At 38.2% G+C, this 24,298-nt stretch overlaps 1 protein-coding gene across 9 annotated transcripts in view; it reads right to left on the bottom strand.

Annotated features, from left to right (window-relative positions):
* Window positions 1–7,917: 7,917 nt before the first annotated feature.
* Window positions 7,918–24,298, bottom strand: part of U2SURP (U2 snRNP associated SURP domain containing) — a 46,712-nt gene continuing 30,331 nt past the window's right edge. For 6 of the 9 annotated variants that reach the window (XM_074592503.1, XM_074592504.1, XM_074592505.1 and 3 more), the window contains 8 exons: window positions 23,924–24,080; window positions 23,469–23,564; window positions 22,819–22,885; window positions 21,642–21,804; window positions 13,857–13,967; window positions 11,601–11,719; window positions 10,591–10,767; window positions 7,918–9,314 (listed from right to left, as the gene is read on the bottom strand). In XM_074592503.1, the coding sequence (XP_074448604.1) occupies window positions 9,176–9,314; window positions 10,591–10,767; window positions 11,601–11,719; window positions 13,857–13,967; window positions 21,642–21,804; window positions 22,819–22,885; window positions 23,469–23,564; window positions 23,924–24,080 (1,029 nt within the window). In that variant the 3' untranslated portion in view covers window positions 7,918–9,175. The remainder of the gene's footprint in view (window positions 9,315–10,590; window positions 10,768–11,600; window positions 11,720–13,856; window positions 13,968–21,641; window positions 21,805–22,818; window positions 22,886–23,468; window positions 23,565–23,923; window positions 24,081–24,298) is intronic. The other 3 variants (XM_074592506.1, XM_074592507.1, XM_074592508.1) reach the window with 1 other exon arrangement.

Raw genomic sequence — 24,298 nt, 5'->3', positions numbered from 1 at the left:
TTCAGGACAAATATAGATGATAAGTTCCTCAAACACTGCTCAAAAGTGAGATTCTTAAAACTAAATCACAAGTTACAGATTGCAAAATGTGAACAAAGTTTATATAAAATTGAGTAGCTGCCCAAACTTGGAGATCTATGGATTTGTTTAAGACTATATTCTGGCATCCACACTGGAAAGAAGTGAGAAAAAAAAATGCACAACAGCCTTTAGAGATGTTTACATTTTGCACCCTTCCTTTTAGTCCTGCATAACTTCTAATAGCTGATTCGGTCTCATGCAGTAGCAGCCGCTGATTTCCCTCGAAACACCCTTATTTCCAATAATGCAGAAGCCCTCAGCAGACATTCGATTAAGTGATGGTTGCAGCAATCTGCCTTCTAAAGTCCTCATTTTCTCTTGGCTATTCCATCTGCACTGTGCTGCAGAAGCAGCTGGCATGGACCAACGTTAAACCAGCTACTCATAAACCAGAAATATATAGGGAAGTGGACAAACCAATCTGTAGCACGCTGTTCCTCTGCCCCCCTGTTTCTCCTTTATATTCACCTCCAGTCACACAGGTGACATTTTCAATAAAGTTAATTTCAATAAATATTTATAAATTCCTGTTTGTGCAGCTGAAAGAATTCCAGAACTTTATGAATGTCCTGAGGACACTGCGGTGTAGTTAAGTCTCTATTTGACTTTTATTAAAATTAGAAATCTTTTCTCAGTTGTTGTGTAACTGGTTTATGTTCTAAAGGAAATTAAGAGATTCTGCTTTTATAACGTACCTTAAAACAACAGGCAACATACTGTTTCACATCAACAACTTCCAAAACCTTTGGCAGGTCACACGTAAGAGCTACCTCAGCCACACACATTAGGGTATCTTTAAACTCCCTACAACGAAAACCATGAACCTGGGTTAATTAATGTCTTAAACACTCCACCCCCCTGGTTTGCAGTGGCCAGGAACCCCTAAGTCTCTTCAGCTGGTCAGTGCACCTCTCCCCCTCGTTAGCATCCTGGTACTGGGGGCTCAGCCCAGGCAGCGGTGCCAGGCAGGGCATCCCCCGCACCTCCTGCTGTGCTCAGGGCATCCCCCGCACCTCCTGCTGGGGCCTCACTTGCCTCCCGCCTCCCCGAGGACAGCAGGCAGCAGAAGCCACGCAACAACGTTCCCTTGGATCACAGAATGGTTTGGGTTGGAAGGGACCTCAAAGATCATCTAGTTCCAACCCCCTGCCATGGGCAGGGACACCTCCCACTAGACCAGGCTGCTCAAAGCCCCATCCAGCCTGGCCTCGAACACTTCCAGGTGATGGAGCAAAATAGCTGGTCCTCATTAGACTACAGACAGGGCAAATAAAAATTCCAGGGAAGAGAGTCCCCAGTCCTTGTCTTAAAATTCAAACACAGAGCTCAGGACAAAAGAGAGCGAGAACGGAATGTTTCTCATGTAACTAACATGCAACATGCTACAAATGACTGTCTAGGAAAGGTACCAGAATTAATCCATTGCATCTCTTGAAAACTCAGTGAGAAATACAAATCATTCACTATTAACTCTTGAAAATCTTCAGAATTTGAGAAAAAGGGACTCTTTATTTGTAACATTATCAAATTTCTACTCCATATCACAGTGAAGACTTCCTACAGGCTGGCATGAAAGATGAGCACCCCCGGTGAAACCTAACTGCCTAGAAATCAGGCTTTATTGTAAACTTTTCCCTTTTTTAATTATCTAGTATAGTTACCCTCTGTAAAAACAGAGGGTGAGAATCCACAGCCTCTCAATTCACACAATGGCCAGAATTCAATCCCAGTCTCATGTCTTAAATTTTATAGCTAATTCTTTTCCAGAGTTTGCCCAAGGCAATACTCTCCATTCATTAACTAATTATCAGACAGTTCTTTTCCCATAGCACAGGGAAGATAAACTAAAATGCCAGGAACAAATATTTTACCAGCAACCAAGAGATGCAGATTTTAGGATGAAAATGACCAGTATCAGCTATAATAATCTCTATACCGTAATAAGTTCACAAGGTTCATCTCCAGTCTCTGAGCTTCTCTGTTTGCAACAGCGCAGTGCGAGCTCTCACAGTGTCTAGCAGGCAAAGACATCTGGCAAAATCACTCCTGAAACATCAAAGGTGTACCTTTTTAGCACGGCTAAAAAGATGAAAACTGGCTTCCACATCCTGTGTTGACATTGGTGATGATCTTGGAAGTCTAATCCTGAGCACAGGCTAATTCCCTGATCTCTCTTCCACAAATCCAAACTGCATGCATGAATTCCACACTCCTCTTCCCACACCAGCTAAATTTTATACCCAGAACAGTCTGTCATACAGAATTAACCTATTCTGCTAGGTTAAATCTTTTCATGAAAGATTTCTGAGACCTATTACACAGACCTTATTGCTTACCCTTTTCTCCACACCCACCTTTCAGCAGGCACACTTACCTTACCCAAGTTCTAATGACTGAAGTCTCAGACCTAGGTCCAGCCTCAGAAGCCCAAGAGCCAGAATCAGAACGCCAATTTCACACTTGTTTGCAGGCACCCTCTTATCAAGAGTAAAACTGATGGTCTGTATTTAAGGCAAACAGCTACAAGAAGTAGCCGACCATTCCACACAAGAGCGAAAATAAAAACAGAGCAAGTAGGTCCAGGGATATCACAACATACGTGTTTCTTGACTGTTAGCCCTAAGTGAAGACTTAGTAATTGGGACTTGTGATCTCTCCAGAATAAATGCTCTGGGCTCTAATAACATCAGGAGTTCTTATTCCAGCCTTTCCCATCTTGTGGGGGTATCTGAGGTTTCTCTCCTCTTCTTGGTCTTTCAAAGATCTTGCAGAAATTAAATTACCTTGGAGGCATTTGCTCCTCTCAGATTTGAGTGATGGGTTCAAGCGTCACTGGAGACAAGAGAGAGCCAGCGTAACAGCTCACTGCTGCTACGGGAGATGGCCCCAGTCCTGCATTCCCTTCCTCCATCACATAAACCTGCCTACCCTGGACGACTCCTACCTTTCCACAAGGAAAGTGGTTAAACAAGTGCTAGAGCCGGAGGCGGGAAAGTGACAGGAGTGCGTGACCTGAGCGGAAGTGAGCGGGATGCAGAGTGCAGCATCGATGCAGCCCATCTAATCAAACCACACGCTCCACATGAAAATACTGTGGATGAACTTGCATGTTACAAGTGAACCGTTACCAAAAATGAGGACCATCCTGCTCACTGTCTGCCCCTGTTCCCTGTACTGAGCCAGTTCAACTCACTAAGCCAGCAGGTCAATCAAGTGAAAACAAGCACACCAAAAAAAGCGTTTTCCCTTTAATGAATGGAACTGGCCGCTCACAGGACACAAGAGTAAGAGAAGGGGAGGCACAGGGAAGGCAGGAACAGGACCTGCACCCCACAGCAGCAGAAAGCTGTGACACTGGCCCAGCCGTAACACACAACCTCACGCCATGGCACGACACGAGCTCCATTCCCTCCACCTGACGTTCCTGGGAATGGTGTTAACTACTGAAAAGCTGCTCATCATCTCAATATCTGAGCAGCAGTTCCAAGTGGGAGGTTTTCTTTGTTCAAGAGAGGATCATACAAGCAACTACACAGCGAGCAGCCCAGGGCTTGTTAATGAGTTTCTGAGAAGCAAAGAGGTCACTGTTGACAGCAGAACGGCAGCAACAATTAGAGTTCGACAACACAGGCAGAATCAGCGTCCGCCAGCAGCAGAGCTGGCAAGGGCAAGAAACCACCCTTAGCATAACACCCACGAACACCGCTCTTTCTCCAGGTTAAAAATAAAACCATTTCTGGATATTGGCAAACTGACAGTTTTATTGTTGCCACGTCACTTGGAAAATTTTCTGCATAAAATACAAACCCAAAAGCAAGTAAGACAAAAAAGTTCATGTGAAACTACCATTTCCTTTTTAAATAACCACAAACAGAAAACTTTCCAGCTTATGACAGTTACACAGTAAAACATCCCTGCACAAGATTAGACATCAGAAGTGACAAATGAAACAGTCTTACCCATGAAAACTGACTGCACTGACAGAAGCAGGTGGAGGAAAAAATAGTATGCAATTGTGTAAGACTTCTGCATCCTACACAGGGAAAATACACGTGGACAAAATTAATTTAGCATTTTAGTTACGATTCTTAGAAGAGCAGCTTACATACTGAAGAGCAGCAGTTACAGCAGCCGCACGAACCAGCCGTATACTCAAAGTCTTGCAATAGCTCGTGCAGCAATGTGAAAAGAAATCTCCAAATACTACCATGGGCTGTTTTAATAAAACGTACGTTTATGAACTCAACGGCCTTATTCAGAAAAGTAAGCTCAGAGACAGTTTTCAGGGTTTGACTGCTAATACCAGGTTTGTAGTTTGATAAATCTCATAATACGGAACAGTTGATTTCAAAAGAACTGCAAAATTCTCATCTAGATTATTCCACTGCTGCTGTCTTCAACTGTAGAGTTCAATTCTCTTGTTAATCTTCGCAACTGCCCCAAATCTAGATTTTTCAACAACGAAAAGGCATAGAAAGTAGGGCGCTCCTTACCAAAAAGGTAGTAATTCCAATATCCTTCAAAACTACGTTTACCTTAATGCAACCAAATACATGTGTCCCCATGTAAGTACTCAGTGTAGACCCACAATAGTTGAGAAACATCTTGCCCCGAATCCCTCGCGCAGCTGTATGAAAGGACAGCAAGCCAGCAACCTAAAAGTAGATGCACAGTTCAGACCTTAACCCAACTGCAGAAATACAACGCTTCCAATTTTCATTTATTATAAGTATTAATTCCACCAAAGGACTGCAAACGTGTGGAGGAAAAACCCACAAGCAATCTGCGTAAAGTGACCAAAGACACTAAGAACATTTTTGGCTGATCTTGCTTTTCTCATCACAAGATTCTAGTTTTTAAGTCCTGTTACATGATTTCCTTCAAGACACCTTCCTCTTGCAGGCACAGTTCGGAGACAGCACTATTTTGTTTTCAACATGCCAAGAAGAGGCCTCAAACACTGGCTGATTCCCCAAAAAACCCCTAAAGATAACTGGATTTCCCATTTCGGTGCTCCAAAACTCAGGTATCTCAGGCAGTACTCATGCCAGATTGGAAGTCTGACACAATGTTTACAGAGTTTCAGCTATAAAACGTGCCTCAGGAATTCATTAACTAAAACCAGTACAACTTTGAAAGCTACCCCAATGGTGGGGACAATCCTAAATTCGTAACTGAAAAAGCACAGGAGCGGTTTTACATGCAGAAAAACACAAGGAATACAATAATCCAGCAACTTCAAAGGGTTCATGTGTGTTTAGGTAGAGCTGCTGTTTTGGTACAGAAGGTGATCTGTAAATGCAGAGAGCAGAACATTCGGTGTCACTGGGACAGATCGACTCACCTTAGCGATAGCTGTGATTCTAAATGCATGCTTTGGAAAACATCATTTGTTACCCTTGTTCATCAGTGGTTTATTCTTATACTTCAAAACCTCCAAGGGGGAGGCGGGGGGAGCACACATGCCCAGTACCTAGTGCCCGAGCAATAACCTCACATCGACTTTCAGAAACCAACTCTTCTTCAAATAGTATTACACACAGTACGTGCAGCTGGTGCGCCCAGAAGTCAGAGGAAGTCACAGAGTTTAAAAAAGGCAGTTCAAATATAAATGCTTCTGTAAAACTGGTAAGGAAAGATTTTAATTGTCAGAAGGAGACTATGCAAACAAGTAGTTTGTCTCCACCGAGACAGGGTGCAGATGCTCAGCGTGGGAGAGTCCGGTTCTTACAGAGATACTCACAGAGTCAGGACTGGTTCAGAAAAACCAGAGGTGAACTTGCAACTCCGTACCTAGAAGGCCGTCACATGAATACCTGAATGTCCTACAGAGCGCTGGGTGGGCTTCACCAAAATGTACCAGCATAACAGTCTCTAGTACCTACCTGTGAATATACCACGTACCTCCCATTTCCCGTGAGATCCCACACGCGATGGGCCTCAGCAGCTACTTCAGGCTGCAGGGGAGCAGTCAGCAGCACTAGAGCTCGGCTGTAGCAAGCTACACTCAGTTTCTCTGCTTCGGATAAACCTAAACGCTTAGCATGAATATTCACCTCAGATCTCATCCGTTAGAGAGGACAGTGAAGCCCCTTACCCACTCGTGCCTCCTCCCGCTCCTGCAGCGAAGGGTCAGGCGGTCACTGAGGGGGATGTTTGGAGGGTAATATGGGCTCCTTCTTCCTGCACAATCACAAAAAACATTTGGAAACACTGGCACGCACTTCCTCAGGTCAGAGCTCTTTTTTACACAAGGACTCGTCTCGATAATACTTTCTGAATCCCAGGATCAATATTTAAATTACCCCAATCCTACATCAACTAGGTTATTTTTCACCATTTCACCCCCAAAAAGTCAGACAGTAATGGCAGACTGTGACTACACCTCGTCACTGCAACAAGGCCTAAGGAAAAATAAATTTCACAGGCAGCCTAATTTTCAGTCTTCACTATTACTTTGCATCTTTTGTAAAAGATTTGTTACCAGATCCCGTCTCCCCCACCCTTTTCTTTACGGAAAAGCTAAGCTCTAAACAAAACTGTTCATAAAAAAAAAAAAAGAAAGAAAATGAAAAGAGTAAGTAGGATCCAAAGACGTTATTTTCAACAGGAGAAAAACCAGTCATTCAGTTAAGTATACAGATTCCTAATTGCTCTTAAAAGGTCATTAGGTAAAAACCAGCTTTTCTAAAGCCCAGGATATGAAGCAAAGAACAAGAGGTCGGAGAACGGTATTTAGAGAATAAAGATACTGAAAAAAGGTATTGCATAATAAAGCTGTTACAAAATAAAGTCTAATGGCTGAGCTCACCTTTGCTCTCATGCTACTTGGCTAGAGCCCTTTATAATCACTGATGAGAATTTTATAAAAGCTGAAGTCAAAATTAATTATTGAAAAGTATGTCTAACCTATGATGCTAAGTGATTTTCCACCCTGAGAATTTTTAGCTATTAAATGAAATACACAATTGATTCTGCAGATACAATATTCCTGTGGCAAACTATCTTTAGTCTCACTTCACCTAGAACATTGCCATTCATCACTCCTCCATTTATAAACAGCTACAAGATAAAAGTAATAGTTTTAAAGAAGTAAATCGGATCTGAGGTGATCTTCTTCCTATTGTGAAGTTAGGGTTCGTAAAGTTAGGGTTCTCCCTGTCCCCAACTGATTTTAGTATCTACTTTTTGCTCTAGAAAACCTTATCAAGTCTGTGCCAGGTGTGAATACACAGCATTTAAGAAACAAAAAACACAACTTAGTTTCTAATAGTATAGCTACCAAAATCTGTACATCTGAAACACCTTATATTACAGGGAGAAAGAAAAATATAAAAAATAAACTCATGCATATTTCTAAAACAGATTCTTTATAATGTAATATAAACAGATATAAGGTGTATTCTTTTCTCATTATTAATGCATCTATTCAATATTCATTCTAAGAAAGTCTTTACAGTACACATGCATTCTCTGTATTTTCAGTATTCCTGATCATCTCTCAGTTCTCATTAGCAAAGAGAATTCTCCACTGAATTCTTACATTTGCAACAATTTCTATAATTTTATAACAACGCTTCCTATCAGGAAAAAAAAAAAGGAGAAAATATATATATATTTTTAAATTAAATATGCATGTTCTTCAAGAGACATTTTACATGCTGCGTCTGAAAGTGTTGCCTCTTAGGCTATATACATGTACAACAGAAGATTCTCCCCGGCACATTTACAAAATTCTAACAATGTAAAAACTTTAGATCCACAAGTATAATAGCAGGCCATCATCCAGCACTCTGTGCCTGTAGTTAAGTACAGCTTTTGCTTTTAGAAACAGTTCACAGGAGGCCAGATCCCTTTTAATGTTATGTTTTTATTACAATCTCCCCACACCTCCAAGTATAAACATTGAATCCCCCCGAGTTTCTCATCCCTCCCACCCACAGAAAGGTTGCATGATAAGACCAAGGCGAAGCGATTTAAAGCCACATCAATGCCTAACACACACAACAGGTTTGGAGAAGGGAAAAGCCTAACATTAAAAAAAGTTAAACAGCCTCTTGCTTCCAAAATATTAATAAATAAAGTAGGTAATAAAAAAAATGTAATTTTTTCCCATTTTGAAGAATTTCCACAACAGAGGAATAAATTCAATAAAATAACGTAAAAGCTGTCCTTTTGGAATAAAAACCAGTTTTAGAAAACAATAGCGTACTGTAGGTTGCAATTATTGTACCTATACGTATGGAAGAAGTCACAGAGCCTCAGGCGTGCTGTCCTTTTCTTGTTCCCTATGCATGCCATAAACATGGCTTGTTATTGATACATCATGTATATGCACTATACATACACATACATATGATGCATCTCCGCAGAGGGCCTTTTTCAAAAACAAAAACATTACTCTGGTGTCACAAATATTCCCTGCCATTAAAATGGAGAAATACAAAGCAAAGATTTCCCGGTAAAGTTTATCATGGTAGGTACCAGACCGTTCAACTGTTCTTACAGTAAAATATCATGGTGGGAAAGAAAACCCATCCACTGGATTCAAAAGGTGCTTTTAGCTGGATGGTCAAACTAGTGACAACAGGAACAGAGCTACCGCTATGCTGAAAGATCTAAGCACCATAGTATGTCCGAAATACACAGTACTTCCAAACAAACTATGAATTCCTTCACAGATCTGTATCACCAGTGGGGCAAGAAAACAACATCTTAATTTTCTGTTCAGATTTTATTTGAAATCTAATTCAAACTGTCAAAGCTACAAAAAGGGGGAACATTGGAGTTATTTTTCCTATGTCACAACATTCTAAAACAAAATATCACTACTGCCAGCAGATCAGTTACACACATTTCTGATGAAACTTCTAAACACAAAAATGTTTCATTTGGGAAATAGTCACAATGAAGATATTTTGTACAATATAAAACAATGACAGGTCTACAGATGCCGATACTCATGAGTATACACGTGCATTCACAAAAAAAAAAAAATCAGGAATGCTTTTTTGTTTTTTAACAGACTGTTCAGGCACAAAAACAAAACCGCATTTCCAGTAAGTGACAGCATCATAAAAAAATATTAACATTGTCAGTGTTTGCTTTTCTTTGACTTCTTGTGAGATCTGTGAGGAGAACGGGATTGAGACCTGGATTTTTTCCCTGACTTTTTAGGGGATCTGGATCGTGATCTTCTTGATCTTTTGGGTGTCCTGGAGCCAGATGGCGACCTGCAAAAACAAATAAAGTTTTAGGTCAAATACTAATTGGTGATACCAACTTTTTCTACAGTATTTAGCATTCATTTACTGAGCTAAACAAGGTAGAAAATTATTTTTCTCTAGTAAGGGGAAGTAATAGAATGGTATCTTGCTTTTGAGAGAAAGGCAATTTTTGCATTATAAGGTTTTTAACATAGTTTGGCCTTAACTTCAGTGCTTAGAATCCACAAGGAAAAATAGCACCAACTCATGTCCTTAAACCAACATGAGGAATTCACAACCTTCCGCATATGCCTCAGCCACCTTGGCTCTTGTATTAATAGCAGCCTATATCCATATAGAAGAGAACAGAAATTAAAAATCATATTGAATTGTGTTATGCTGAAATACCTTTGATTCCTATCAAGCATGTTCAGCTTGTGATATAACCCCACAGAAAAACTACACTGAACTGTCATGTAACCCACACCTAATAATCTGATATAGTCTCAATTGAATGACCATCATAGTAACTTTAAAAAAAAAAAAAACTCAAATAGTTTTCCATTTCTATTTGAATTCCTAACTTATAAAGGACAAGAATCTGAGTACTGCAAATATGTACTACGATTTTCTCAACAGCATCAGAGGAATTTTCCTCAGCTCGTCCGAGAAATCTTACATCAATAAGATATTCTACACATCTAAAAGAAGCGAAAGCTGATCTTTTGAGTTTTGAGCTACAAAGGCATCAATACAATAATAAAATCTCACCACAAGTTTAACATTAACTAGAGACAAATATTTGTATCAGTCTGGCGATTAGGCAATACCTACTTCAGAAACAAAAACCTGTAAGCAGTATCTAATCTAGATATTTTTCATTAAAAAGAACAAACCATAGGAGAGGAGCTTCATGTAAGCAAATCATCAGTTAAAAACTGCACGTTCACTATAATTCTAGAAGTTCTATGGGCTACAGAAGATGTTTCCTTTGAAAATAAGAAGCTAAAAAGCAGCAAGGTGCTTTGGTTTAAAAAAGTATTTCTGAAAATTATCAGTAAACAGGTAAACAAGAACACAGAAGTGAACAGCCTTGAGCTATCACAGCAGAAGGCTGTATACACTTCAGACACCGAACATTCAAAGCTATTAACCAGGAACAAGCAATATAGTTCATTATGAGAGAAAATACTTGCACATCAAATATGCTCTGCTAAAACACACACAAACAAAAAAACCCAACAGAAACACACCTATGTACTTAACTTTCCTACAATCTGAAACAGAGAAGACACCAGCTTACCTTTTGCCTTTTTTACTGACATCTCTGGGAGAATCTTTATGCGATGACCGAGAACGTGAACTTTCTTTGTGGGAACGTTCAGAGCGTTCCGAGCGTTCCGATTTTGGTGATGGAGATTTTGCTCGTCTACTGCCACTGCTGCGAGATGGGCTGGGTGAAGCACTGTGTCGTCTTTTCCTTTGTGAAGAAAGCAAGTACAGTTATGTACATACACATGCAGAGACATACAGAGAAGTGAAAAGGGTGTATTAAGAAAATGGACTCCTTTCTGTAGATATTCTCTTTTGCCAATTAACATTAGATCCTTTTAAGTAATTAAAAAGTAGTATGCTTTTTATTACTTAAAACAAACAAATCAAGTTCAACATGCACGCCAGACTTTCTTTGGATGAAAAAAATTAAGACCTCTGACTCATCTTTGTTTATTGCAGTGTAAAAACATTCTGTCATAGTTTCCTGAGAAGCAAGGCATTTTTCTGTATCTACACTTAATAGAAATAGAGTAATAATGGAAGAATTCGGCTATACAAGTATTACAAGATCAGGGTGTACAATCAACTACCCTAAAACTAGCTGTTCTGAAGAATTTTTACTATGAGATGAATAACATTTAAGCCACCGCAAATAATCCGTGGTATGACTTCAGTACAGTTTTCTGACTAATACACTGCAGTCAATTTACTGCTAAAAGAGAGCTAAATATACCCTGTTTTCAACTGGTCATTATTTTACCATGTTTCCTCAGGGCCTAAATGAGACCAAAGGGGATTCTATTCAAAATGGTATGCCACTTGGGGCAGAACACAATTCGTTTAAAATTTTCAAACATGTTTTAATATCCAAAGCACAGGGGTTTTTTTGTTGTTGAGTGGTTTTCTTTATTTGGGTGGTTTTTTGTTTTTCTTTTAAAATAAAATGCACAATACAATGTAATTTCAAGGCTACCACTGCATACAAAGATACTGCGAGGCTTTTCTTCCCATCCAGCTTACTCCAAGGAAAGCTCTTACCTCTCTTTTCTCGTTGGTGTACATTCCTCCTTCTCCTTCTTATCTTTGGACCTGGATTCATTTTTTTCCTTGTCCTTTTTGTCTCTGTCCCGCTCTCTTTCCAACTCTTTTTCTTTTTCCTAGATTATTAGAAGCATTCATGATTTCAGATGAGGTGTGACTAATGATTAAGACAATCAAGCCAATCACAAACAGCATGAAAGCACTGAGTACTGAAGGAACACAGCACATATTCTGGGAAGGAACTAATGGGCACACCACACCCACTCTCCAAATCTTTACTACTGCTCTGTACACAGCAGAAACATTTATTGTAACACAAACACCGACAAAAACACGAAAGATGTCACCCTTTGTGAGAAAGTCTGAGTATCTAATTGGAAGTGAACTGTCTTCAATTTTACAAGTTTCAGGGAAACATTACAGCTTAACAGATTTTCTAAACTAAACTAACCATGAAAGAATACCAGGAACCTCTTTTTACTTAGAACATATGCATTCATTAATCCAGACTGAAAATTGAGATAATCTCATAACGCCAAGACATTTAAAGACAAAACAATACAAAAAATATTCTGCAATAATGCCTACTCTGTCAAAAAAACCCCACAAATACAGTCCATTTCTATATGCCATCAGGACCATTTTCAAAGAAAATATATACCCTAAGCACACCTCGTTTGTTTGTCAAATAGTTGGAAAATTAATCATACAAAAATAAGCCTAAACCATCAGCAAGTCTAAACAGAGATCAAAAGACATGCTTCTTTCAGTACTGGCATAAATTCCTTCCATGGCAATAAAGAGATATTCCCTGCATACCCAATAAAGACAACAAAGAAGGGGTGATTTAGTTAAATGAAAGAAGGGGGGTTATATGAGTGGGAAATTTATTCTTGAAAGCTCATTCTGTAGTAAATTAGACAAAAAACGATGACCAACCACCAAGTTCGTGGGAAATGCAATCAGATCCACTATTGCATTATTATTATACAAACTAACTTTATTACGGCATTAAAGCAAAAGATAAAGTTATTCCCTTAACAATGGCGTAGTTATTGTTTTAAAGAACACCTGTTATCATAAAATATTTCTTATTACCTCATCATTGAATGCGAAACCAGAAAAGCAATATAATTATTAAAAATCTAAAATACTGCAATTTGGTTGAACTAATTCAACACGAGGCATCTAACAGGATTATGATTTATGGTTTTTTTAAGCTACTGTCTCCCTAAACTTTCTGTGGTTACTTGTACAAATCACTTCTGTCTCCAATTACAGAAAACGTTGAGGAACTGGCAAGTTTTAGGATACAGCTACATTTAAAAGGAAAGTTACTTAAGACTGAAGTCTTAACTGGTAACATCAACCTCCAAATGCGCAGATCTTCAGGGATCAGCTTTCTTAATTTTTACAAGTCTCTTTCTTCAAGGTACTATGCAAAATTACTTTAGTGATTTAGTTAAATATTGAGCAACAAATAATGCAAAGAACAAGTGACAAACACCTGGTGAAAACTGCCTATTCCTATGTAGCTTCCAAGAAACTGCATGGGTACCCAATTTCATCATTGATCTCTCAGGCTGGGAAACCTGATCAGAGAAGCAACTGCCACTTACTCTTTCTCACTAAACAGATTGTCCAAAGAGGTTACATGTTATGTTTTTAAAGATTCAAGATTACATGACGTGATGTATATGATGCTAATTTTTAAGGCCACTCTGACTTCATAGTCCAGAGAGGACTAGTAAAAAGGGTAATGGTACAGAATTATTCACTTTTGGGTGACAGTATGAGCTGGAATTATCCAGGAAATCTTAGACACTGGAGAATCAGAAGCACGTATGCTGCTTAATACTATCCTTTCTCTTCCTTTGGAAGCCTTTAGCACAATGGATCAATTACTAAAAGCAAAATGAAAAGTCTGATGAACATCTTCAATTGTCAGCTCTCCCTTTCCTTTCCCACATCTAACAGTTTGCTTGATGTAATCGATCCAGAAGTGTCCTCTTTACGGTTTCAATACGTTCTAACAATACCCATCTGTACAGTGTGAAATACTACGTTATCCTGATTAAAAAGAGAGATTATAGCTACTCTGCAGAAAGCACCTGGATTTAGACATGCAATTTGACATTACAGTAGAATTTTAATGAGAACCACGTGTTGTCGTATTTAATGCCACCTTACATTTGATAAACTCAATAAAAGCCTACCACATAAACAGAGCCAAACATAAAGAACATTTCTTACCCTCTGGAGCAGCTTGTCTCTATAGTGTTCAACCTGTTCCTGAAAACTCTGGCCTGGTTTCTTGGGTCTTTTCCCAGACTCTAACTCATCCTGAAACTTCATCACCTTAAGCTGTGAAAATAATACTGACCATTAGGTTATTGGACTTATTATTATCCAGTTAGGCAGGTGGCTGAAAATTAAATTGCCGTGATTTACAATCTGTGTTCTTCATTCTTGCTATAAAAGTTTGTGCACAAAAAGACACTAACTGTATTTAAACTGGATCAAAGCAACAAAACCACATACTTGTCTGCAGGCACCTGCAGTTGTTTACAGACACGTTAAGAACTAAAACTAAAGGGATTTTTTTCTGTTATTCTACTAAATTCTGTTCCCATCATTAGAACACTGCACCCTTATATTTCTTAGATCGTTATCCGTTTTTTTCTTTCAAAATGAGATCATTTACTGCAGGTGTCTTAATATATTGTTTCAACTTCTCGTCTACTCCAAGTTTTCTTTCAGAAACTGCCTTTTTTCCATTTAACCCTAAATATCAAAATCAAATGACTGTCACGATTAGAATGTAAAAGAGATTTTTACTAACACAATGCTCTTTCATGTGCTATCAAGCTTAGAAACAAAATTCAGTTCGCTAGCGCTACTAAAAGTAACACTAAATTTACTGCAATAATATCCCCAACTGAGTCACAAAGTTAAGCAAATGTCAGAATTTTTCCATGTGTGGTTTGTTTGGTTTTGATTTTTTTTTGTCTATATACACTAAAACCTTTATCCAAGTTGATTCACGTCGTAAAATTTTACTCACATCTCTTAACATTTGTCAATCCTTTATTCTTACCGCCATGGCCTTTTACAAACAATCTTTCAATATTTCTGCATGAGATGTCTCTTTTTTGGGGGGTGGGGAGGAGCTTGGTAATAAGTTATGTTGTATTTGTCAGCCCTCTTCCAAATGTTTATGGTCTGACTCTCCTGTATTCCCTGTTTCAATACCAACCTCCACAGTCATATATATATGAATAGATTTTTCCAGTGCTTGAGGTTTCATTTTTAGCAAACACACAAAGTATTTTTCTTTTTAGAAATATTTAACTCTTCCCCACTGAAAACACATGAAGGAAAAGACTTTGCAACTGTGTCCATTTTGATTATGTGGAAAGGATTCTTATTCTCCAGGTCCTCAATTCCCTAATATAACGTAGGCAAAAAAAATAAAAATAATCAAACCCTAAAGGTTTTTTCTTCCCTTTCAAAAGCAGCAGGCCAGACTGGATATGAAAATACCATATATTGTAATCAGCCCTTCCAATTACTGACTGAGCAGAAAGGAAAGGTATCACAAAAACAAACTAATCACAAGAACAAATACGTTAAGAAACATAAAAGCCAGGGAAGGATAGCACGATCCCCTTCTTTTACCACAGAAAATTTCTGACAAATGTTCTGCTTACCTCCCTCATTTACAGAGTATGCTCTACCTATGGTTGAGCATTTTTCATGTTTGCTTACAATTCAGCCAACTAAATGGTCAGCAACCAACGGAAAACTGACACCGTCATTTGTCACATACCACTCCACCTTCTATAATGGCCTTTTTTCTTCTCCCCCCCTTCAAATGTAGAAGTCTGAAAAGCAGGAATACCTCTTGGAACCACAGTATCACACTGTACCACCTGTTCTGGTAAGAAACCAAGATTGCATTCTCTACCATCATGTAAACTCCAAGTTGCTTAGCACATTCAGTACCAAACAGGAGTAGAGACGAGACTTAGCTGATCCAGAAGGCCTCTTGGACTGTCATGGTACAAACATGCACATAAGACTTCTATTGTGTTTTCCCAACTAAATCACCCAGATAAAAAAAAAAAAAAAAGCAACAAAATACACAAAGCAAAAACACATCCTTACAAGATTTGATTTCTTTACATTTTTAGCCAACAAAGTTGTGACACTATCTGTTTAACCATATTTTGAAAGCAAGGAAGCATGAGTCTATAGCCCAAAGTAACTAGGAATCCAATCAATGGGCTTTACTCGATTTAATAAGCTGATCTGGATACAAAGGAATGCTGAACTTCTAGCAGCCTGTCTTACATGCATGTCACACAACTCACTGCTGGCATGAAATATAAAATGCCAAGAGGAACTATTTACATATAACTTTTCCAATAACTGTGGGCAGGGGGGAAAGGTGATCATTAGCAGGTGCCTAAAGGAAGAGAGGAAAAATAGGAAGAGCCTAGAGAATAACCACTGACTCAGCACCTCCCCAGACTCCAGCTATGCAACTACGTTAAGATCATATGGTTTCCTGAGACAGCTGTGGTCTTTTGCAAACCAAGCATCAATGGATCTCTTCCACATGGAAGCGGATCTCTCCCTTTGAACCCATGTAAACTGACTCCTTTTAGAAAGATGCTGTGGGTAGAGGAAATCAGCTCTAGCACATCCCCTGGAAAAGGAGACCAAGTGTTACAAAATGCTGAGGTGGTATCAACAGCTCACTATGGAAAGATCATTCTCTTCCGCCTTCCTTCTCCACTCCTGCACCCCAAGCAAAGGGTTCCTCCTCCCCCTGCCCTTGCAGCAGCTGCAGTGCTTGCCTGAACCTTCCGTAAGCCACATCAATTCACTAATCCAGCAGACACCCACGCCCCCACCTTCAATTATTTTTTCCCTGCATTAGTGAGATGTGTTGGCTCAGGGGAAGAATGAGCAAGTGCCAGAGCTCACAGGTAGGATCAAGGTTATTTTCTTTCAGCAGAGGTGAGCAGTAGATCATATCAGTTCATCCTACACCTTCATATATAGCAGCTTTTGCTACTTGCTCTAAAGCATCACCACCGTAACTATGTTTTAAAAGAAAAAGGAATTACTTAGGTCGCAAAGTCCAGAAAAGAATTCTGTAAAGAATTCTACCACTCAGAATTACTTTATAAACTTATATGTTTAGTTGTCTCCCTTCACTATTTCATTGTTCATAGCATATTGGCCACACAATATTCCCACCACACAGTTCCAGATACCCGCCCCAGGAAAAAGAGATCCTTAAATTATAGGCTTAAATCTGCTTAAGCATCTAATCAATGCATTTTGTAAGCATTCCACTTCATAAACCCGTATGTAGAAAGAAGTAATATATTCTCATTGAATTGGTTATTCTTTAACTAACTATTCTTGTCCAACAGACAAAAGCTATTAAGCCTGTTCATCCTTAGAAGCAGATACATTTACTTTATTTAGACTATCTCTGGAGTCACTAATACAGATGGTGATATGGAAGGGGAATTTCGAAACCCTGTGCCAAAACTTTGTAATACTAATTTCTTAGACACAGCAGTCTCCCACAGCAGAGAGTTTAGAAGATTTCAGAGACTGCAAAGCAGAAGTGTCAAATATCACTGGAGTTCCTGTGAACAATTTCTACTAAATGCTCCAGTGCAGGGATTGTGTTTCTTACTAACCAAGAGAAGGTATCTCCCGTAAATTCAAGATAAACAGCTTCACAACATGCCCCTTGCCTATCGGTTCTCATCTTGAAGTCTTCCCCCTCTCTCCTCAAACTCATTTGAGGAGAGTTTAAAAGATTCAGTCTTTCCTAGAAGTTGAGGCCTTGATTACAGACTAACCAGTAAGCTAGCAAGTTACAGAAATGGGTAACATCTCGCTACCATGGCTCAGGGAAACCACAGACTGACACAAACCGAAGCCCTGCCCAAAGCTTTTTGCATTCTGACAAACAGGTGTGCTGCGGGTAGCCTCCCTTGCTTAAAATGAATCTATTTTCAAAACCCATTCTTGATTTTCTAATCTTTTGCTGATACTGTCCGAGTCCATACACAGTGGTCTTCGGGGGGAAAAAAGGCTTTTTCACAAGAGGTTATTCCATAGTTACCCACCCTCAGAACTTAAATGGCCAGGTTCAAACACAACTTATTTGAGGTAAATTAGCTGCATACTGCATGTTAGGATTAACTAGGAAGTTAATCACCAGATGCTTGATGAAAGATAGGAATTTCTGCTTGATATATAATTGCACTCAAAGCTAGACTGATTACAGACAGGACAGGCACCCAAGCAGACCAAAGTGTTTTGTTTTTCCTTAAAACATGCTCGCCCCAACAATGGCTGCAACAAGCCCTAGACTTTGCTAGAAGCAGAGCGAAATATTTCTTTGAATTTTCCAGTGGGTCTATGGGCAATGGAATTTCAGCAACTACAATATTATCAACAACAGATGGCAGGGATACTGATGTACACATGTGAAATACTTCTTCAGCTGTAACAGGCCTCTAGCATGCTCAGTCACACTCACAGAATGACATGTATCTTGGAGCTAAGCAATTCCTTGCTTTTGTCTTTGTGTTAAACAGAAGTAGATTCAAAGATTTAAAATAGACAAGAATCTGCTGAATTAAGATAATCATTATCTTCTGAGGAAGAACTGCTATAAATAGCAAAACTATTGGTCAAGCAAGAGCCAATCTGTCTACTTATTACTAAGCTGCAACGAGTAAAATGGTAAATAGATATCCAATTAAATATTTTGCAGTGGCTTCAAGTGAGCTAGGTACAGGAACCTCCACGGACTGTAAAGACCAAAGGGTTCTATTGTTCTAGTGATGATTACAAGCCCCAGACAGCTCCTATGACTTGATGAACAAATACACCATAATTCAGAGAAAGAAATAATGGTGACTGTATGGAACTTCAGTTTCTTGACAAAGGTATACAGGACCTTGAAATCCAGAACAGGTCTCGGATGCAATCTGCTCTTGTGGACTACGCTTAATCTATTCTCATCTTGTGCTCTAGTCATTCTCTGATGGAGACTGAACACTACACTAAAGAACTTTGATCTTGTCCGGTACAACAACTCATATCATGAAAGCAAGGACTAATCTCATTTCTGTTGTGACATGCAGGAAAAACTTCTTTGGCTCTTGGTAGTAAAATAAATTGCACCTCAGATACCATGACACTTTTTTTGGGGGAGGTGGTGGTGGGATTTCTGTTTTCATACTGACAGAACACAGACACAGGACACTATAACAGAATCCAACCCTGCATTTCCTGGAGCTCAGTGGTACACAGCAGAAAGGCTGAACAGGAAGACTGAAGACCATTAGTCTTCTACCTCTGGTTAAGCAATCCAATGCTACGTTGAGGTCTCAGGTGACTAACACAAAGGTGAGTAAAGGCAGCTACTAAAGAGGGCAAGTCTCCTGTTTGACCCTTTTGCAAGCACTGGATTTGTGAAGAACCTGCCTCCTGCTGCTGCTGAAGCCTGTGCTGGCTTTTTTGGGGTAGGATTATAAAATTTTGTGCAGCAACATGGAGACAGAAGTAGAGTACCTTAGAGAAAGGTCCAAGGAGGACAATGCTGCTTCATTTTGTCTGTGAGTTTTTGCACGCTCTGAGGAAACAAGCTTAATGAACAATTTAAGAAATGTAAAAAAAACTGAGGTCTCTCTACAAAGAGGATTACACCTTTCTTTTAGATGTCCCTGGAGCAGGGAAAGAGAGCGACACGCTCAGTACCACGAAGACCATTCTGAAATTTGAGTTATAATGTAAAGCAAAGTGCCAATCTTTCACATTAAAAAAAAAAAAAGTAAAGAAATCACTGTTTTTTAGCATTAGAAAAAACCCTCTGCTCTTGCTAAGTTCTGGAAAGGATTCACACTTCAGCAAGGCTGACAGGGGTATGGGGGAAGGCAAACAAGGGGTTAATAACTTGCCTCCTCTGATGGCACTAGGCTGATGGCTGCGGCCAAAGTTTGTTTCTTACTGTGCTTTCTCCTCCCAGCTGACAAACTTAATTTACTAACTGTGCCAAAAGAAAGAATTGTTGTTTGTATTCATGAATTTCAAAAAAATACATTAAAGAAACATGTTTCAGCTTCCCTGGTAGTTACTGTGTAAACTGCTAGAGAATTAGTCTTGACTATTTTTTTTGGTCAAAGATTTTACATGACATTTAATATTAGATGGCATAATTGTTAAAGCTGGTAATTGGAGGTTGGTTGGGTTTTTTTCCCCTCATTTCCTCCCCTCAAATTTAATAATGGATTTGTTCTTTGGCAGGGACTGGGTACATACAAAGAAGAAACTTTGAATGTGAATGATTTAAAGTAGTACAGGGAGTACTTTCCCGTCAATGACAAACTTGAGAAGAAATCTGAAAATTTAAGTACTTCTACATATGTTCTGAAAATGAAAAAATTTACAATCCTTTCCTGGCAATTCCAAAAGTCTGAAACTGACATGGTAATTTACTTACCACAAAGAATAAAGACTGCAACATGTACTTGAAAAACTCAAATATTTACCACCTAAAACTGTTAAAGACCAGATACCTTGACAAAAGAACTTACAACACTTGTGCAGTGTAAAACTGACAATGGTTAAAGTAAATAATTTCCTAATTTGCCTACACAACTGCCAGGATAACATCTATAATACAGATACTCAAACTGAAAGGAGCCCTTTCCATAACCACTACGATCATTATGCAATATGAAAACTAGTTTCACTTGTACTTTCATTAGTCTGACAGCATATATTTTCTACAGAACTACTGCCCCCATGAGTCAAGCCAGACATAAATCCCATTTAGCTTTTCAGAAATACAGAGTTTACTCACTTCAAATCACTACGCATCATGAACTTTCAAAATGCTATGCAAAGCAAGAAGTTTCTAAATGCTTAGTTATAGTCCATTAATTTTAATAATCTAAATTAGTAAACAGAAGCAGCATATATAGGAGAAATAACAGTTGTGACACTTAAAAATATTTTTGCTGCTACATTGTAAAAGAATATTATGGGGCTCTGCTAATGTCTGATTTTAGCTAACCAGTACATTATAGCATAAATAGGTAGGCAGCCACAATTCCACCTTTAAAATACTACCCAAATTATAATCTGTCACTTGGAGATGCTACAACTGCAACAAGTAGTTTAGCAGCTTCTTAATATCATTTTAACACAGTGAACAGAACATACAAGAATTTCAGTATTCATTGTATCATGGATTTTAATACTGACTACAAGCTGGAACGCCGCATGCAGTCATGGCACTGGATGACAGAAAGGCTTCATTGCTAGATAAAGCTCATGCTAAATTCAAGTTCTAGTTACTTTCTCTGTTGACCACAAACTAAGAAGCCAGCATGAAGATGTAAAAATCTGTACTGATCAACCTTAACAGCTATACTAACACCTATGTTTGGAAAAAGGGTAAAAGAACAAGTGAGCCCTATAAACTGCATGCAAGTCTTCAATTAAAATGCCTCATTTCCAGGACCACCTGGTTAGTTGCATCTACTCCTCTGCTTGATGGCTGACACAGTGAAAGGAGCAACTTCCAAACGCAATAAAATACAGACACTTTAAGGCAAGAGATAGAGAGAACAAGAAAGGCATAGGACTACAGCTACATCCAAAAGTCACTCCCATTTGCCAACAGAAAGGGTAGAGGAACACAAGCAAGCTAAGGCTACCAGTGGTACTGAAAAAGGACACTGAAAAAGAGGAGTAACTCTCAACATGCAGTATCCCCTGACTCAATTTTTAGTTTTTTCCTGCTCCTCTGAAAGCCAAAACAAGGCAAGGCTGTAAACAAACACATCTTTATAAAAATACACTGGGCTAAAAAAACACTATATAATAGGTCTATAATTATTTCAGTAAAAATAACTCCCTATTCTATGTAGAGAACTTGAGGGGGAGGACTGGAAAGATACAGAAGGGTGGCACAAAACACCACAAGCTGACCTCTATCTCTCGGAGTTTGGCACGCTTTTCTTCACTCATTTCTGAATATTTGACTGATGACTTGGATTCAGGCATTTCTTCTTTAATAGGATTGGAATACATGTGTTGTTCTTCTGACTTAGAACTCTGAGTGTCTTCCTCATCTTCACTTTCTTCTTCTTGGCTTTACAGAGAACATACAGAATTAACTTTTATATGTGTATCGAGAGATATATATGTGTATATATATTTAAGACAATTACTTGTTACAAAAATTTACCACCTCTCCTATTTAATTTCTATGATTGGTTACTAGTTTTGAAGTCTAAGAGTGTTATGTAAAAGTCTGCAGCTACAAAACAGCCTCCATCTGTGATATACGTATCTTAATATTTGCATTTAATTAAATCGTTAGTTTTTATTACTCGGATAATTTACACTTTTCATATAAAGAGAGTGCAGAAGAATTCTTGAAATTTACAGTCCCCAAATCCATATGAAACTCAGCTACAAAACTAGTCCACGACCACAACAAAATCTCTTTTGTGCTGTAATCATGCTTTTCAGATATATTAAGTTTTACAAAAGAATAAAATTTATGACACTTCTGCTTTTCGGAGACAAACCTGAGACAAGGCAGATATTTAAAATTATATCCCTAACTGGCCACTAGAGTGCTGCAGTACTACATGCAACGCAGTAAGATATTTAAAAGCATTACTAATAGATGCTCTCAATTGCCTAAGGAACAATGTAAAAGACTGCTCAAAACCAACAGATGGCATGGAGTCTATTAGCATCCAAAGAAACATATACACCAGAGCATTATTCACTGTGTTTGTCTCAAAAGCAAAAGGCAGAGGTTTAGATACATTCATACATATCTGACGTCAAGATTTCTGAACTTTAAAATACTACTACCTCAGTTATTACTGTTTGACACTAACTTTTCAAAACAGCATCAATTTAAAGATTGTGGTTAACAACTTTACTAAAAGGTGTAATTTATCGTGTTAGAAAAAGATTATGGGGGCTGAAAGCACGCTGCACTAAAATCCTGATTTTTCCACTTTCAAATTTTCATTTTTGTTCTCCTCTTATAATACAAATATATATCTCTCTCTTACAGGGAGTTCTGAAGACACGCAATCTTAGAGGAAGAAAATGAATGTTTTCATCAGAATGAAAAAGTACTTACTTCTGAATTTCCTCCTCCTCGGACTCTTCATGTTGGTCAAAAAGCTCCCATTTAGAAGTAGTAACAGCTAGAAGAGACAGTAAGATAATTTTAACAACAGAAAAAGCTGTTATTTAAATTTGAAAATTAGTATTTGTAAATATAAAAAAAATTGCAATGTGATATAATTTACCAGCATCTAGCACTTAATACACTTGCTATTTCACAGAAACACTCAAAATTGCACGTTATCAGAATATTTACTATTTACAGAGCTATTCACTTACATTGCATACCATGTTTCTGGAAATCCTTCAAGAGCAGCCAAATATCTGTCAGTTTGTAAAATCTTATCTTCCAAACAAATATTTAGAAAGACTGCCAACCACGTACCCAGATTTATATTTTTTTTCTATATTTATTCTTAATGAACTGGAAATTATTTTTAAAGTACTGAAAGCAGAGTAACAAAACCAGAATATGCTATTTTCTGCACTAAATTATAACCAAAAAAAGAAGTTACAACTGAAAATCCTACTGTAATACTACAGAAGTCATATTAGCACTTTTAAGCAGATCAGTTGAAAATAATCACCGGATAGGTAAATGACATTAAGCTTTCAGTTTAATTAAGGAAGTGTTTTAGTTTAACATATATTTTGAAAACTAACCTTGAGCTTCCAGTTCGGATTCATCCACTGCTTCCCACTTCGATGGGGCAACTTTAAATATAGGCTCATTCTTTTTTGGGTCTTCAGCTGTATCCACTGTTGGAGAAAGAGACGTAGAAAAATCATTTCTAAAGCTCTTCAAAAGTTCAAATGGAAAAATCCTAATTTAAATACTGAAGCATATTATACCATTTTATTGTTTGCAAAGAAAAGAAATTAGGATTTGGAACCTGATGTGCATAACATCAGAAGACAGCGACTCTGTCTCTGCAGCAATGACAATCTAAAAGCAGTTTTTAAACTAATTCTTCCTAGAACAAATTGAAATTGATCAATTCAACATTTTACGAAGCAATATGCCATGTTAATTCTTGGCTGTACTTGTGAAAACTACTCTGGAAAAGATCATCAAGAATTGAAGATCCAAATTGAAAGTAAAGTTGAACATTTCATACAAGGAACTCCATCAAGATCGTCATCTAGCGATTTAATTGGGACTCCATCCAGATCATCAATAGGAGCAGCATCAATAGGAATTCCATCCACATCTTCTAGTGGAGCACCATCAAGTTCTTCTTCAATAGGAGCACCATCGAGATCATCTGGTACTTCCTTAAAGCAAATAATAATTAATTATTTCAAAAACAAATCTACATTGCTTTTCTTTTACTTTTGATTAATTTCTTTTTAAAGGAGTAGCTTTAAAAATATTTAAAGCCGAAAAAACTCAACTTCAACAATTTTTGCTACCAAGTACAGTTGCTTATTGCAAAGGTAAAATACAACAATATCCTCCTGTTAAAAGCTATAAGCAAGAACTTGGAATTTGT

The sequence above is a fragment of the Larus michahellis genome, chromosome 6 (assembly GCF_964199755.1).
Source record: "Larus michahellis chromosome 6, bLarMic1.1, whole genome shotgun sequence".
In the NCBI taxonomy this organism is placed as follows: Eukaryota; Metazoa; Chordata; class Aves; order Charadriiformes; family Laridae; genus Larus; species Larus michahellis.
The sequence above is the reverse complement of the archived record's forward strand: the minus strand, read 5'-3'. Positions and strand labels throughout refer to the sequence as shown.